This window comes from Hemiscyllium ocellatum, chromosome 26 (assembly GCF_020745735.1).
Source record: "Hemiscyllium ocellatum isolate sHemOce1 chromosome 26, sHemOce1.pat.X.cur, whole genome shotgun sequence".
NCBI classification, from domain to species: domain Eukaryota; kingdom Metazoa; phylum Chordata; class Chondrichthyes; order Orectolobiformes; family Hemiscylliidae; genus Hemiscyllium; species Hemiscyllium ocellatum.
Window position 1 is genome coordinate 23581156 of NC_083426.1, and position 17229 is coordinate 23598384.

Consider the following 17229-nt stretch of genomic DNA (forward strand, 5'->3'; position numbering starts at 1 on the left):
CATTCATGGCAATTTTCAGCCAGAAATGCCAAGTGGATGATTCATCTTGGCCTCCTCCAATGATCCCCAGTATCGCAGGTACCAGCCTCCAGCCAATTTGATTCACTCCATATGACATCAAGAAATGGTTCGAGGCACTGGATACCGCAAGGGTTATTGGCCCTAGACAACATTCTGGCGATGGTACTGATGACTTGTGTTCCAGAACTTGCTGCTCCCCTAGCCAAGCTTTTCCAGTGCAGTTACAATACTGGTATCTATCTGACAATGTGGAAAGTTGACCAGGTATGTCCTGTACACAAAAACCAGGAAAAACCCAACTCATCCAATTACTGCCCCATCAGTCTACTCTCGATCATCCGTAAAGCGATGAAAGGTGTCATCAATATTGTGACCAGGCAGCACCTGGTCAGCAATAACCTGCTCAGTGATGCCCAGTTTGGATTCCGCCAGGGACACTCAGCTCCTGACCTCATTGCAGCCTTGTTTCAACCATGGACAAAAGAGCTGAATTCCGGAGGTGAGAATGATAGCCCTTAAAATTAAGGCTGCATTTGACCAAGTGTGGCATCAAGGAGGCATGACAAAACTGGAATCAATGGGTATCAGAAGGCAAACTCTGTTCAGGTTGGAGTCACACTTGGCACATAGGAAGATAGTTGCAGTTGTTGGAGGTCAGTCATCTCAGCTCCAGGACATCAGGGAAAAACTCTGTGCTGATGGGAATCATACCTAACATGAAGGGAGATGATTGTGGTGGTTATTTGCATCAACATGAGAATCTTTCAAATGCTGAACAGTAAACATTGCCTATAGGCAGGAAGTACATAAACAAGTTGGTATTTTAAAGAGCTGCTTTGGCAGAGTGCAGAGCTATATTTAAGAACTCAAACACCAGGAAACGTTCTGTCTCAATCCGTAGGCTTCCCCTTTCATTCTCGTCATCTCCTTCATCAGATGATGCAGTCATGTTATCACATTGCCTTCTGTATTTGCATTGTTTTTGAGGGATTTATTTCAACAAGAAAGCTCAAACGCCAGTTGTTGCATACATTTTCTAAGTAACTATTTTACATCAGTGAATCTCTGGGCCCACCATGCAGCAGATTTACAGGAGCATGGAGCAATAAGGCATTCAAAGAGGGGTGAGCCAGATAAGCCCTCTGAATTCTCTGATTTAAATGGAAGCAGGGATTTCATTAACAGAATCTTAAATTTCGTGTCCAGTTCCTTTGGAGTGTGCTGTGATGGGAATTCCACTGAGTCCATTAACGCATCTCCCATCAATGCAGGAGAAACAACTGTCTGGCCATTGGAAAATCCAGGCCAGTACTTCTGTAGCTAATTTGTAAATACCTTCCTGAAAACATTTGTAAAAATTGAATGCAGGATGCTGACTTTGTAAGAATTTTGGAGATCATCTACCTCTTTTTTTTTATTCTGTACCCTGTACACAAAGAATGATTAATGTAAGTCATATTGATTGCCTCAACTGAACAGAAAATGTTCTCTCCTATCAGCATTTTGAAAACTGAATGGTTATAAACTCCAATAAACTAGGACGGTGTTGGGTAAATGTACACCACACTTAAAAGCTGCGATACTTACCCAATCATTAGTGGATTAAACAATATTCACCCTGGGGCATTGCTTCCCCTCCACACCCACTCCCCTGTCCAGCTGTCACTTGGGTTCTATCCCCATGACTGGTCCGGATGACACTCAGGCTCTGTTCACTCCCACCAGGACAACACTCGAGCCCAGCCCCATTCAGTTGTCCCCTCTCTGAATACCCTATTGTTCCATGTCCCTTGTGACTCTGGTACGTAGTGGACCCAGGATCATCCAGAATAACTCCTCTGGCTAATCTAATCACACATTCCTTCTCTCCACCCCTTGCTGTTCCTCCAGTCACACATTCTGTCTTTTGTGAAGCAGCAAGAGCGCGAGATGGGGAATTTATAAATGATGGAACAACCTGCACAGAAGTGATAGAAACTCTGCTTGCAGGAGCAGCTCCTTATAGATTTTTGTCTCTCTCATGAATGGGTCTCCATTGGTCACTCAGTGATTGAATTTTCACAGGATATTTGCAGGTGTGGATTGGCTTGCTATCCCATGTACAGTATTTTGAGCATTGCTGCTGACAGTCTGAGAAGTCAAAAAATCGACTGTGATCTCAGTTTAAACACTTACACTTAGAGTCTCTTGGGTGTCCTTCAGTTGCATATTATTTTAATGTTAAAAATCACAGAACACCAGGTTATAGTGCAACTGGTTATTTGGAAGCACGGATGTAGAAGCAGTGCTCTGAAAGCTAATGCTTTTAAATGTACCTGTTGGACTATAACCTGGTGTTGTACAATTTTTAAACTATGTCCACCCCAGTCCCACACTGGCTCCTGCACATCGTGGCTATTAGTTTAACATCATTTGTGTTTATTAGTCTTCAGCAGACTGTAGAATACCTTGTGAATCAAATTTAACTGGTCGCATGGCAACATCACCATAATTACTGAAGATTCCTCTTAGATGACGTCATTAAATTTGCTTTTAACTAAGTTTAAAATTTTACCAGATATTGACCAGAGGAAATGTTCATGAACAGATTTTCAATGTCACTACATTTTCTAGTCAGACAGCTCTTCCTGTGTATTGTTCTGAGGGATGTTTCCACTTCTGTTATTCTGTAGGGAATACAGTTGTCAGGTTCATTAATAAAAGCAGGAAATTCTTGCCTGCAATGTACTGGCTTCACAGTTTCAGCAACAACATTTCCAACAAGCTATCTATAATTTAATGTATGTATGTGAATGAGTGAGTGAGTGACTCAGTATGGTTAGAAGACCATATGTTTGACATAATTTCTTTGATATTTTTCTTGGAGTTAGCACATAATAAAGTTGCTCTTTCTTTTACTCAAGAAGACCTTGTAAGTGGCTCATTGTTATTTCGACTGAAAACAATTAGCAAAAAAAAACTTAACTTTTAACTGTGACCTACTGGGTAGTTTGAAAAGAGGGAAGCTGATTCACGCTGCACATAATAATTTCTATGTTGGTATGTTGATCCGCCTTTGTTATACATGCCAAAGTGTTTTGTAAAATTAATCAACATCGCTCAGATTTTATTTGTCTTTCAACATCATTCTTTTGCTCAATGGATTGCTGGAAATGTGAAGCAAGTACATTGCAGGCAAGAATCTCCTGCTTTTATAAATGAACGTGACAACTGTATCCCCTACACAATAACAGAAGTGGAAACATTCCCTCAGGGAAATACACAGGTAGGATTGTCTGGCTAGTGTATGTAGTCACATTGAAACTCTGCCTTTAATGCTGACATTTCCTCTGGTCAATATATGGTAAACTTTTAAAACCAGTTAAAAACACATTTAAAAATATCAACTAAAGGATATTTTCAGCAAATGCGGTGTTATTGTCATGCAACCAGATCAGTTGATTTGCAAGGTACTCGTGAGTCTGCTGCAGATTAATAAATTACACACCCTATTCCTCAAATTTAATGATTTGCTGAAATTACAATTTGTATAGATATGATATTTTGTGGCCTGTGGCTCTTGGAAATCCAATTAACTGGTATTGCAAAATACAAAGTCCATCTCACTTACACAAGCAATGAATCACAGAAAGAAACCTTATTGACTTCCTTTGTTCTTTCTGAATATTTCTCCAACACTTTCATTACGGGGACAATTTTGTAATCCTAACCCTTAGTTAACTCTAATACTGGTGCATTGCATGTGGCAGTCTGAACCATACTAGTGTGTTGTATCCCCAAACTCTCCTGAGGAATCAATTCATTGAAAAGAGGTTTGTTTTTGAATACTGGTATTACACAAGATAGTATTGCAAAGTAAATGCAAATGAAGCTACATATGTTCTCCAATTTCAGACTATTTAACTTTTAGTTTTAATGCTGTGGTTCAGTGAAAGTGCATGTTGTGTATCTTTTCCTGAGTCTTTTATTAGAATGGAAAGCTAACATACGGTTGATCTAGCATTTAAAAGAAAGTTTATAGATGTCATCGTAAAAGTTACTTATATATTACACAAAGTATCTGGATGACAAAAGATGATTCAAGCCCCCAGGCCGTGAGGAAATCTCCATGAAAAATCTCCATTCACTGCATAGATATGTGTATGTTATTGAAGCATAAATATTAATAACATATCTCCAGCAGTAAAACAAAAGCCTGCACAGGTATGATATTCTGAAAAACCTTTCTTCACCAATAATTTTTGTGGTTAAAATTAATTCTCTGCCCAGCTCATGCGGAGGTTATTGCTGTGAGAGTGCAGCTACATTAACTCATTAAATCATTACTATGTTGTCTGCTCTAGCCAGAGTCAAGTGGGTTTTCTGCCACTATTCTCATTTTAGTTTGGTATCTACAGGGCCTTTTGTCTGGTGTGGTAGAGGAAATCCATTATGTATTTGAGCAAGAAGAAGCTCTCGTAACTTATTGCATGATCACAGTTACATTGATAATGGTAGACATTATTACAGAGATTATGAGGAGACCTAGATGATAATACCGTCTCCTTTGTGATGCAGAACTGTTCTAGCTTTTCCTACACACATCCTTGTGATAAAATCAGATCAGGTGCAGTTTAATGCAACATTAACCGTGTCAGCACTTTACTCAATGTAAATATTAAGTCAGCAAAATAGTAGAAAGAGGAAAATGGAACCATAGTTGTTGCAAATGACATGACAGACGCTTGTTGTTTAAGTTTGAAACCCCTGCCTTTACTGCTGACAGTCTAAACTTGTCCATTTAATTTTCAATCTACAGATGAATATCTCTACGCTGGGACATCTTCTGACTTTCTTGGAAGAGACACTGCTCTATTTCGCTCCCCAATCCATCATCGAGAAAATCAATATATCCGCACAGAACACAACAATCCCCTTTGGCTAAGTGGTATGTGAGATTAAGGAACACTGCATATTAACAGTTTGAGCGTGTTTGGCAAACAGCTTTGGCATCAAAAAAGTCCTTTAAAACGTTTAAAATTGTATATTAAGTTCTGAAGCTTCAGCTTTGTTTCGCAGCCTGCAACAAGCTGTAGCAGACTTGCATGGAAGAGGTATTTCTGTACTTTGCTTGGAGGTCTAACTCAGATGGTGAGTCCTTGATACCTCAAGAAAATTGACTTCATGTATCTATATGTTATAATGACAAAGACGTAACAACAATTCATCTCCTTCTCCTAATGTTTGGCAAGCATTGGGAATTCTAGAAATACTGGACTCTGCCCACATATTAGATCATCCAGTTGCTCAATTCTGATGAATTTTCCATGGATACAAAATGAAGCATTTCAGAATGCACTCAAACACCTTTGCATTATTCTGACATTGCTTTTACATATTGCATGGAATTCCTGTAGCTAACTCTAAGAATTCCAACTGCATATTTATTATTAAAGGAAATCACCTCTTTCGAAGATAGCAGCAATAATGTACTTGCATGCACTGTTTATACAAATTCATCTTTATTCAGTTTGTTGATTTACCTGATAGAAAGAAATAAAGTTCTTCACTTCCTTTCCACTCTGTTCTTTTCTTACTTACTTCCTCTTCTCTTTTTCTGTTCCTTTGCTTCATGCCTCGCATTATCTTCTTCTTTTTTTTCTAACCTCCTATAAGATTTGGAAGAAGGATAAGGTCATTTCCCAATAAATTAACTTGGCTCTCCTTGGCCTGTTGCCGAGGATGGGGTAGATGACCAGAATTTGATGGGAACTGAGTGGGAGGTTGGGAGTTAGGCACACATTGAGAACAAGCTTCAGCCCAGGGCTTGGACTGTGTGAAAGAAAAACTGCTGATCAAGGCAACTGGAATGTCATGCAGGATTGGAATATGACACTAGAACTGGACAGCGAAAACAATTTAAAGCTGAACCCAGTGGGATTGGGGGAAGCCAGAGTTTATGACTGCAGCATGCTTAAAAGAACTGGGCCAATGGCCAGAACTGAGTGAGAGCCAACTCTGTAGGGATCAGTAAACAGAACTAGGAGAGCCGAGAGTGTGGTGCTTGTAAAGCATAACAGGTCAGGCAGTATCTGAGGAGCAGGAAAATCAACGTTTTGGGCAAAAGCACTTCATCAGGATGAAAGGCTTGATTCTCCTACTCCTTAGATGCTGCCTGACCTGCTGTGTTTTTCCAGCACCACACTCTCAACTCTAATCTCCAGTGTCTACAGTTCTCATGTTCTCCTAGAATTAGGAGAGCAACAAGTCTGATAAAGCAAATCTAAGTGACACTTTAGCCAGAGAAAAGACATACCATTAGATGTCAGGTACGGAGCCTGGAAAGAGGAAATGGGGAAACAGAGTGCTTGGGGTCTGATGTCGTTGCCTGGGAGTGGAGAGAATATCGTGAAATTGGAGAATGAGAGTTAGTTTGCCTTGAGGATGTCTTGCTACAATAGTGCAGAGCTTTGGTGAGACTGTATCTGGAGCATTGTGTGTGATTTTGGTCTCCTGATCTGAGAAAGAATGTTCTGGCAATGGGAGGAGTGCAACAAAGTTTACCAGACTGATTCCTGGGATGGGCAAACTGATGTATGAAGAGAGAGGGGATCAGTTAGGATTATATTCACAGGAGTTTAGAAGAAATCTCATAGATACCTATAAACTTTCAACGGGATTAGATAAGGTAAATTTAGGAAGAAATCTCAAAGATACCTATAAACTTTCAACGGGATTAGATAGGGTAAATTTAGGAAGGATGTTCCCGGTGACCAGGGAGTTAGAACCAGAGGTCACAGACTAAGGATATGTAGTAGGCTATTCAGGACTGAGATGAGTAGAAATTTCTTCACCAGTAGAGTGGTGAGCCTGTGGAATTCTCTGCTACAGAAAATGTCTGAGGCCAAAACATTGAATATACTCATGGAGAAGTTAGGTATAGTTCTTAGTGAAAAAGGGGATTAAAGGTATGGGATGAAAGTGGGAACAAGGCACTGAGTAGGATGATCAAACATTATTATAATGAATATTGGAATAGGCTCAAAGGGTCAAATGGCCTACTCCTGTTCACATTCTCTATGTTTCTATGTTGACCATATGATCAGTCATTCATTAATAATTGCATGACTATCAAATGGACTGCTGAAAATGAATAGAAAGATGGCTTTTTTTTAGCAAATTAATTCCGAATAACAGAATTGTTTGAAGCTTTTTTTTGGAATTAGACTAAATTAAGTGACATTATACTTATTATTTATGTTTTTTAGACCCCAAGTTTATCGGAATGTACCCCATCTCTGACACCTCCAATGAAGATGATGATAAAATATATATATTTTTAAGAGAAACGGCATTGGATACTACAAGCACTGAGAAGGCCATTTACTCGAGAGTAGCAAGAGTTTGTAAGGTTGGTTCGAAAAATGATCAGGATTTTTTTTTCTTCTTGTGTGGAGACATGGACCAATTTGTTCTTTTTTCAAACCATAAATGTTTCTCTCAGGTTTTGTAAAATGATCCTTATGGCAACCTATCCAGACTAAAACTTCTCTATTTTCCCAATAATTAGTCCAAACATCTAACCAAGTAAAACATCTCTTTTGAATTCTTCCACTCCCAACTCAAGCAATCCAGGCACCCTCTGCAAATGTGTAATGTTAATTGAATTGAATTGAATTGAATTGAATTTATTGTCACGTGTACCGAGGCACAGTGAAAAGCTTTATCTTGCGAGTAATACAGGCAGATCACATAGTTAAATAGGATAGATAAGTAAATAATAGGTAAACAGCGGAAGAAAACAAAAACAGAAGTACAGGCGAGCGTTAAGAGTTTGTGAGTCCATTCAGTACCTAACAACCGTACGGTAGAAATCATTTCGAAACCGGCTGGTGCATGTGTTCAGGCTTCTGTACCTTCTCCCCGATGATAGAAAAGCATTGCCAAGGTGGGATGGATCTTTGAGAATGCTTGCAGCTTTTCCTTGACAGCGGGCCTGGTAGATGGACTCTATAGATGGGAAGTTGGCCTTTGTGATTGTCCGGGCCAAGTTCACCACACTCTGTAACCATCCCTGATGTTGAATGGTAAGTTGCCATACCAGGTAGTGATACATCCAGACAGAATGCTCTCGATGGTGCACCTATAAAGATTGGCAAGGGTATTCGCCATCATGCCAAATTTTCTCAGCTGCCTGAGGAAGAGGAGACGTTGTTGGGCCTTTGTAACCAGTGCATCCACATGAAGAGTCCAAGAAAGCTTGTTGTTGATGACTACTCCCAGGAGCTTGACACTCTCCACTTGTTTCACCTCTGTGCTGTTAATGTGTAGAGGGGCATGAGTAATATCCCAACAAAAGTTTCATCACAATGTGAGATATGGGCCGGTTCCAAGCAGAAAATGTGTAAAATCAGCTCAAACTCATCTCACACAAAAGTTGGTACCATGCGAAGACTTTCATTATTTTATTTTTGATTGATTGATATTGTTTTAACCTCCTTCTCCATTTGTGACTTGCTTGAGATATATGAAGTATGGAATCCACTATTTTTAATAAGCGCCGCCTTATATTTGGCATGCCAGAATGTGACTTAATTTTTGTTAATCATTTTGTACATTTAATAAGATTCTCCTCCCTTTTGCAAATACAAAAATGTGTAAAATATTAGCAGAAACTTGGATGTACTGTCAATGAATATATTAGTTTTCGACCCCATCTTTGCTGAGCCATCTGCTCATCTGAATAATTTTCCCTTTGAATTACGATGTCATCCAATTTCCAAAAATAGATTAACTTCAGCAGACACATATCTGTCTTCCATTATAATCTTGGGCTGCATCACATCAATAGCCACTGAGAGACTAATAACTGCATATTTTTACTTCAGATCCCATAGGCTCACTTCTGCTTCAAAAGGAAACAAAAGAAAGATTTCAGTTGCAAGTTAAGATTGTGAGAGTGAAAGTAAAAGTGAAATTAACTGGATTGAAAATTTAATAATAGAGGGAAAGAAACAAGGACGACAATGTATACAATACTTTATTATAGTTGTATGAACCATCCAAAGCACTTCAAATACAACAGACTGGAAATTGTGAACTTTGTGATAAAGAACTGTCAATGTTCACCATCATTATCAACTTATCATTATCACAGCTTCAGAGTCTAACACACAGCCTAACATGCAAACCTTATATTTAATGTCTGATATTCACTGTTCTGTCACAGAAACCACGGTAAACCTCTTCCAAGATAACAAACAATGGAATCAATTGACTTTCATTTCCCAAATGGCTAACACTTGCCTTTGTCACCTGTGCTCATCTCCCAGTCCCTGGCAGTGCTTCTAGCCTCACTGCGGAAGGGGCTATTGTATTTAAAAACAGAGCCATGAGGGCACTATATCTCTTCTGTCAAATCAAGACCCAGAATTCAACTGGTGTCATGTTCCTAGCTACACACAAAGGGCAGAAGCCCATTTACACAGTAAAATGAGATATCCTGCGGAGTAACATTGTGAATCAAGGGTAACTCCAAAATATTTTACAGATGACGTTTTTCATGATGGTGTGGTGTTAAACTAGGGGAAGTGATGGGTTGGGAAGAATAGCATTAAATTAGTATATAATGTTCAGGATTACCAATAAGAAACATTCCTGCTTATATTGTTGTATAAAACAATCCAGTAAACAAAGCTGCCTGAATATTTCTTGGAATTTGAGATGTTCTGACAAAGTAAAGTAGATTTCCACTTGAACTTGTGTCAAATTTTTCTCAGGAAATTGAACTCAAACTGACATTTGAGTCTGTTAATTAATTTCAGCCTTGGACAAAATCTATCTTTAGTGACAATCTCTAGTAAACTCTGCGTTCTGTCAGTCTATAGAATAATAATTGCTTTCTGAGCGAGCTAAGTGCAGATTTAGTTTCATCTAATAATATCTTCAGATTAATATAAAAATGTATTTAGAATTTAAGAATAACATCAAAATCTAAGCCATTCTAAATTTTAAATACAGGTCTTCGGCTTCCTTTTCTGTCTCTCTTCTTGGATGTCAGCTGTCCTTTTAAAAGCCGCCTGCTGTCATAGAAATGCTTCCATGACTGATATATTGTTTCAAGTAGTATTCCACAGGCAGATAGAAAGGAACCTGGAGAGATTTATGTACTAAACTTGAAACTCCACCAAAGGCTAGTAAAGGGTCAGCGCCCTGCCATGTAAGTTATTCGTGATGTTTTAAAGTGTTTCCACATGTCAGTGGAGCCTTGCGGGATCACTGTGAAGAGACAGAATCCTACCATTGTTCAGATTCTGGAGTAGTTATTAAAATGATGAGCTTCTGGAAAATTTTAAGTAAAAAATATGGAGCTGTAAAATACTAAAAGTAAAAATTGATTTCATGTTGTTACTGGCCAATGATCTCAAATGTCATAGAGGATTATGAGAAATTCTATCCATACTTCATAAAAACATAGAAATGAATTTTACGGGGGAGGGGGGGTTGTGGCAGGGAATGTTGGTGGAAAGGTTTTGCCTATACACTGCGTAGTTGGTCGGCACTTCACTGTCTTTAAAGTGCCTCACAGGGATAATACCCTGGAAGGAACCTTAATAACTCGAGGTACAAATTTCTGCCCTTCAGCACTTTAATTAGGACATTTTGACTGTTTGGTACTGGAGACTCCAGCGACCAAGTTAAGGGATGTAGGGGTATGACTCTTGAGGCTGGAGGAGGCATAGACAAGATGATATAATCTCGGGGGGGATTACCTGATGGGCACTTTCCTTCCCACCTCGAGTCTATGCCACGCACAAGCAGAACAATGTCCAAACTGACCATTAATTAGCTTGTTAAGAGAATCGGTAGGACTAAGGAAGGGAGGGGGTGTGCGCAGGCTGCGTAGCCCTCACTCAAACACACACCCAACCCCATAAATTCAGTGTAGTGGGAAAGCAATATATTGCCTACTTGCTTTACTTTACATGCCTCCACTTTCAAATAATCCAACTGGGTACTGAGGTGGGGGAGGACAGTGTAAAATTTGTATGAACATTAAAAGAATGCCAGCATACAAGAAGACTATTTGGCCCATCATGGATAGGAGTCACAAATAATTAAAATAATCCCAATTTGCAGAGCTTGGTTTGTAGCCTTATAGTTTACAGCAACTTCAAATCCATATCAAAGTGTTTTTTTAAATATAATGACAATTTCTGTCTCTGTCATACTTGCAGGCAGTGAATTCCCACTATCAAATCCACTCTAATCTTTCTATCAATTATTTAAACTTGATACCATTCAAATTTTCATCTCCCTGGGGTTGCAGGAAAGTAGTCTTCCCTGTCCAATCCATAGGTCTCTCATAATTTCATGCACTCCAGTTAGATCTCCTCTCAATCTCCTGTGTTCTAAACCTACCTCACGTTTCTGGACTGGGTGCAAACTGAGAAGATCAAGAGAATGTGGTCAATAAAGGATTATTTTGGGTACACAATCTCCTCCTTTCTTTTATCAGACTTAGTGGCACATTGTCAAGATCCTCCCTTAGCTAGTCTTTCCCTTGAGTGAACAATTATAACTCATCATTACCTCTTTCAAACAGAAAGTAGCAGATTATGGAGAAATCGTCATGTGCTCAGAATAAAGAAGGGAACTGTGCACCTACTTTGTCAGAGCCAGCTCTCTATTCTCTCATTTTGTTGTACTTACTCCATAACACTTCAACATTTTTCTCTTCAGGCGCCGATCTAATTGACTTCTGAAAACATTGCTTGAATCTGTAGAGTTGCAGGTTCCCGGAAGGTTGCGGGACCTGGCATCATGAGAGGGATGAGTCGAGAGTGTGGTGCTGGAAAAGCACAGCAGGTCAGGCAACAACTGAGGAGCAGGAGAGTCGATGTTTTCGGCAAAAGCCCTTCATCAGGAATCATGATGGCTCTCCTGTTCCTCGGATGCTGCCTGACTGGCTGTGCTTTTCCAGCACCACACTCTTGACTGATCTCCAGAATCTGCAGTCCTCACTTCTTCCATCATGAGAGGGATGTCTTATTGAGAGCTATATCCTGCTTATGCAGCTGGTGTAGCTGAGTATGAAACAGAAAACAGGAGCAGGAGCAAGCCTTTAGGCCCTTCTATCATGCTCTGTCATTCAATATAATCATGGCTGATCATCCAATTCCATACTCTGTTCCCGCTTTCTCCTCATACCTTTCTCCTTTGCCCTAAGAACAGCATCTAGTTATTCTTGAAAATAGTCAATATTTTGGCTTCAACTCCCTTTCTGTCACAGAGAATTCTACAGGCCCACCACACCATGGGTGAAGAAATTTCTTCTTATCTCAACCCTAAATGGCCTAACCCATATCTTTAAGCTGTGATCCCTGCTTCTGGACTTTGTGGCCATCAGCAACATCCTTCCCACAATTACCCTGTCCAGTCTGGTTAGAATTTTATTGGTTTCCATGAGATCCCATCTCCCCCCATTACTCTCCTAAACTCCGATGAATATTGTCCGAACCAGCCCAGTCTCTAGCCTCTGATTGATTGGCAGCTTTTGAAGGTGGGACTCCCGTCTGGGTGGTGTTATTTGCTTGACACTGGCCGGTTAATGCTGAAGCGTCACATGAGGTGTGGTGGCTTTCTCTAAAAGAGCAATGCACGGGTATCAGCAGCTCTCTCCAGCTGGCAGCTGAGATCCCCATTAATTGCACAAGATTCTGCCAATCCCTGCTCCTTTTGTGAATACCCTTAATGAAAAATAATAGGTAATTTAGTTATTTCAGTAGTGAACAGTCAAGCTTTCACTGTTATAACTCAAGCTCATCATTTAGCACTGTATGGCAACCTGCACAGATTCCATTAGTTTCTATGCATTGCTACATCAGCACAAGTTGCTTTTTTCCTTAAAACATTCTACACACAGTGAGAATATTTGTTGGAATGTGAGTAGATCTGTGTACTAACAGATTTTTTGCCTAATTCTTAACATTGTCTCACAAAGGACTTCAGACAATGACTTCAATATAAAAGATGAATTTTTTTTTAAGTGATCCCACTCAAGGATTTTCTTGTCATTGATTAACCTCATTATCAATACAATGAACATATAGGGCCTAAGTTTCTGCAGCTGGGTAATCAGTATGTTGCTCCATTCTGAGATCAGCAGGTCTCTCTTCAGGGAAGCAACACCAAGATCCATTTCCAGATCTTTCACAGAATGGAATCACTGGCCTCCTGCCGGATTTACAATGGGAGGCTCATATAAAAGCTACAGAATTTCAGGGACAATTATCTATAGGGTCATAAAGTTCCTGTAAACCAGCTTGCCAAGCTGTTCAACTCTTGGATCAGGTTTCCTTTTTGGAACCAGTTGACTGAATGCACATGTCAAATGAGTAATGTGCATGGGAAGTTGAACGAAGGCTGAAGCTTGAAGTAACAAAGCTAATGCCAGATGCTTTCATGATTACCATTTGCAAAGCTAAAAACAGATTGGGAAATTCCAGAGTTATAAGGCAGATGAAAGAGGTCACAGCAGATATTGCTCTGAGTGCAATGTGTCATCCTATATTCATCCTGACAATTGCTCCAAATGATTTTAACCTGCACACACACCGTCTTCCTCAAGTGCTTGAAGTGAGAATTGAATCTGCCTCCACAATAGCTTGATTCGAACCAATCTGATCTTTTTTACTGCTTTACATTTGAGAACCTGTGCACTGTTAAAGCACACCCTCTCTTTCTGAGTATCCTCAGACAATCTTAGTGCATATTTGATTCATGAAGTGAAACTGTATGCATTACAGCCTCCAGTATAACCTAAAGGCAAGGGCCCTGCACTTTCTCATGGCTTTTGACACATTAGGGCAACAAGCTCCAAGAGGGGGCTGAAATTGGGTTGAGACCTGCTTACTATCTTGTCATCACGTCATTTCGACTGTATATTGGTTTAATGGGACATAGTTCTGTCATACACCCCCTTGTAGGTGGCAAACTGACACAACAATGGGAGTTATCCGTTCAGCCCTTCAGGTCTAACCCACTGTTCAATTCATGATCATAACAGATGTAAAGCTTTCCTCCACCTATCTTAACACTCTTACAAAATAATTTTGACAAACTCACTTAATCTTCAAAATCTTTTTCTATGTTTCTGCTCCTTCCACACAACTTATTGTTCTTCCTAACATAAGGTCACGTGGAAACTTAGATTTAGGTTTACAGCTTCTATTTTCTTCATTCAATTCATATACTTTGTGAAAATCTGATGCGTTAGTAGTGTGGACATCCAAGGAGAAACCGACCATTCCAGAAATAGTGGAAAGTTTCCACATTTTTACACTGTTTCCCACCACCTAAGCAATTATTACACCTCAAGAAGTAATCGTGAGTTTTTCTTAATGAATGCTGTCCTTACAAAATGCCTTTTGGCGTGTGTCATGCAGTACTGAAGAAAATAAAAAACTTTTATCACAGCTCCTGGGAACTATATATGTATACTGGCACTTGTGTGCCTTAGTTAAAACTAATCAATTCAGATGTAGTGCTTCTATCAAGGTGCCATGCTGCAAGAGGACTCAGTAAGATGTAAATTGGGAGCTTTATACCATTAAGTTACATATCATGATATGGTGATGACATAATGAGCATGTCCCTTAAAACTTTATTGAACATCCGCTATGAGGCATAATACAATATGTTGCCCTGTGCAAAATCTTATCAAATGCCTTTCAGCAGCTTCCATCAGCAGTATCCGTAGGTACCCATGTACCCACAAGGCTAATTGCTTCTTCAAAAATCCACGATATTATTTAGACTGACCTGCATCTCAGAAATCAGTGCTGATTATTTTTGATCTGGGCAAACATTCCCAAGTACCTGGTCAATTTGTCTCAACTCCTTTTTCTCATGGATTCACAAAAATTACATGAAAAAAACAGTTGAGTAGTTAGCAGTAGCAGTAGTTAACCATTATTCAGATGAGTAGTCCCTCATTCATCTGAATAATGGCATGATTTTTCAAATTTACAACCCAAATCCTAATTTGGTATTCCTGAGATCTTTGTAAAATTGTCAATAATACCGTTGCAATTTTTTGACTTTTTTGTAATACTCAAAGGTGGGCTTCACCAGATGCAGGAAATTTGATCTACCTTAAGTCTTGTTACTTTCTCTATTACCTGAATAAAAGCATCCAAATTGAATTGCTAGGAGTTCTACCTCTGGTGATTTCAACGTGAGGTGCAATACTTGTCAAGTGGCAGAAGTAGGAGCCACCAAATTTGGAAATGCTGATTACTCAAAGCAAAGTGTCACAAGCAGATCAGCTGTTTTTTTCAAAAAAGTTCCAATTCTGATGAGAAAGTAGCAATTTGTTTTAGCCATATCTGCTCACACTCAGGCCTGCTACACGCTTGGCCACATCTTATATAGACACCTAATTCACAATTCACTTCTTGCAAATGTTCTGACCCAGGAATTCTGGAAGAGTGCCAATTGCTTGGATCATCTAGTAGAGGTACTGTCTGACACAGTTAAAATGGTCCTTTAAGTCCAGATGGTATTCAGGCCCTTAATGTCAGAATACTGCCATATGCTTGATATTCACTACAAGATAATTTATATTTACCATGCCAAGTTTTTAAAAAGCTGAAGAACAGCTTCCACTTAAATGCATCTTTTTATTTAAATCTATCCTATGAATCAGTGGAGTTATATAGTCATAAGTAAAAAATGAGGTCTGCAGATGCTGGAGATCACAGCTGCAAATGTGTTGCTGGTCAAAGCACAGCAGGCCAGGCAGCATCTCAGGAATAGAGAATTCGACGTTTCGAGCATAAGCCCTTCATGAAGGGCTTATGCTCGAAACGTCGAATTCTCTATTCCTGAGATGCTGCCTGGCCTGCTGTGCTTTGACCAGCAACACATTTGCAGCTTATATAGTCATAAGTCATACAGCATGAAGACAGACCATACAGTCCAACCAGTCCATGCCCACCATGTTCCCAAACTAAACTAGTCCCACCTGTCTGCACTTGGCTTATATCCCTCCAAAGCTTTCCAATTCATGAATGTATGCGAATGCCTTTTAAACATTGTAGTTATGCCTGCATCCACCACTTTCTCAGGCAGTTCATTCCACACACAAAGCACTTTCTGTGTAAAACTGTTGCCCTTCATGTCCTTTTTGAATCTTTCTCCTCTCACCTTAAAAATATGCCTCCTGCTTTTGAACTCCCCCACTGTAAGGAAAAGACCCTTGACGTTCACCTTAACCATGCTCCTCATGATTTTATAAACCTCAATAAGGTCAACTCTTAACCTCCTACACTTCAGTGATAAAAGTCTTTCCAGTCTATTTTTATATCTCAAACCCTTTATTCCTGGCAACATCCTGGTAAATCTTTTCTGAAGTTTGCTGTAATACATCAAGTATAATTTTATCTGAAACTGATTTAAATCAAACTGCGTAAAATTATCTTTAATCTGTTTTATCTGCCATATAAGTGGTATTGATAGCCATCCTGCAATTGTAACATATAATGTTTTGTTTTAATTTTCTCTACCCACAATGATGCAATTAGCACACTGCTGGTTAAGTAATATCAAATTAACCTGAACAAACATGATTTTAATAGCTGCTCTTGTTTCTGAGAAGGCCCAGAAATTAGCTCTGTCAGAATAATTATGCAGCCAAAAGAGCATTTTTTTCTGCATACAGCACCTACAGCAGTAAGAAGCATTCATCATTTGAAATAGGTTTGACAGTGACCTTTCAACATGAGATTATCTTTATATGAAAGAGAAGTTTTAAATTCATTTTCCTTTGTGTTACATTACAGAACTTTTGAATTTACTGACACATTTACGATTGCCTTCGAAGCACTATAAGTTGCTTAATATGATGGTTCGCTTGACACAAAACTTCTGATGCAAAAAGAAAGCAATTTGAAAAGTTATAATTTATGGTGGGGGTATCGAGTAAAAAGCTGTTATGCATGGCTGAATGTACAGAGCAATATCATGTCTCCAAACTGGATTTAATTCTTTTGTTTATTGAAGAAAGAATAATTATTGAACTGTATCTGAAATAACTTGTTGAACATTCTCTGTTATAACCCTTGACAGAGTAACTTTAGCTCACGTAGTTTGCTCACGTTACATTTTCGTGAAAGCAAATATGTGTTTTTATGCTTAGTAACTAATAAAGTTACTTCAGCATTTTTG

At 39.2% G+C, this 17229-nt stretch overlaps 1 protein-coding gene across 2 annotated transcripts in view; it reads left to right on the top strand.

Annotated features, from left to right (window-relative positions):
- Positions 1-17229, top strand: part of LOC132828180 (semaphorin-3D-like) — an 80901-nt gene that overhangs the window by 41603 nt on the left and 22069 nt on the right. For both annotated transcript variants that reach the window (XM_060845114.1, XM_060845115.1), the window contains exons 6-7: positions 4820-4948; positions 7269-7411. In XM_060845114.1, coding sequence (XP_060701097.1) covers positions 4820-4948; positions 7269-7411 — 272 coding nt within the window. The remainder of the gene's footprint in view (positions 1-4819; positions 4949-7268; positions 7412-17229) is intronic.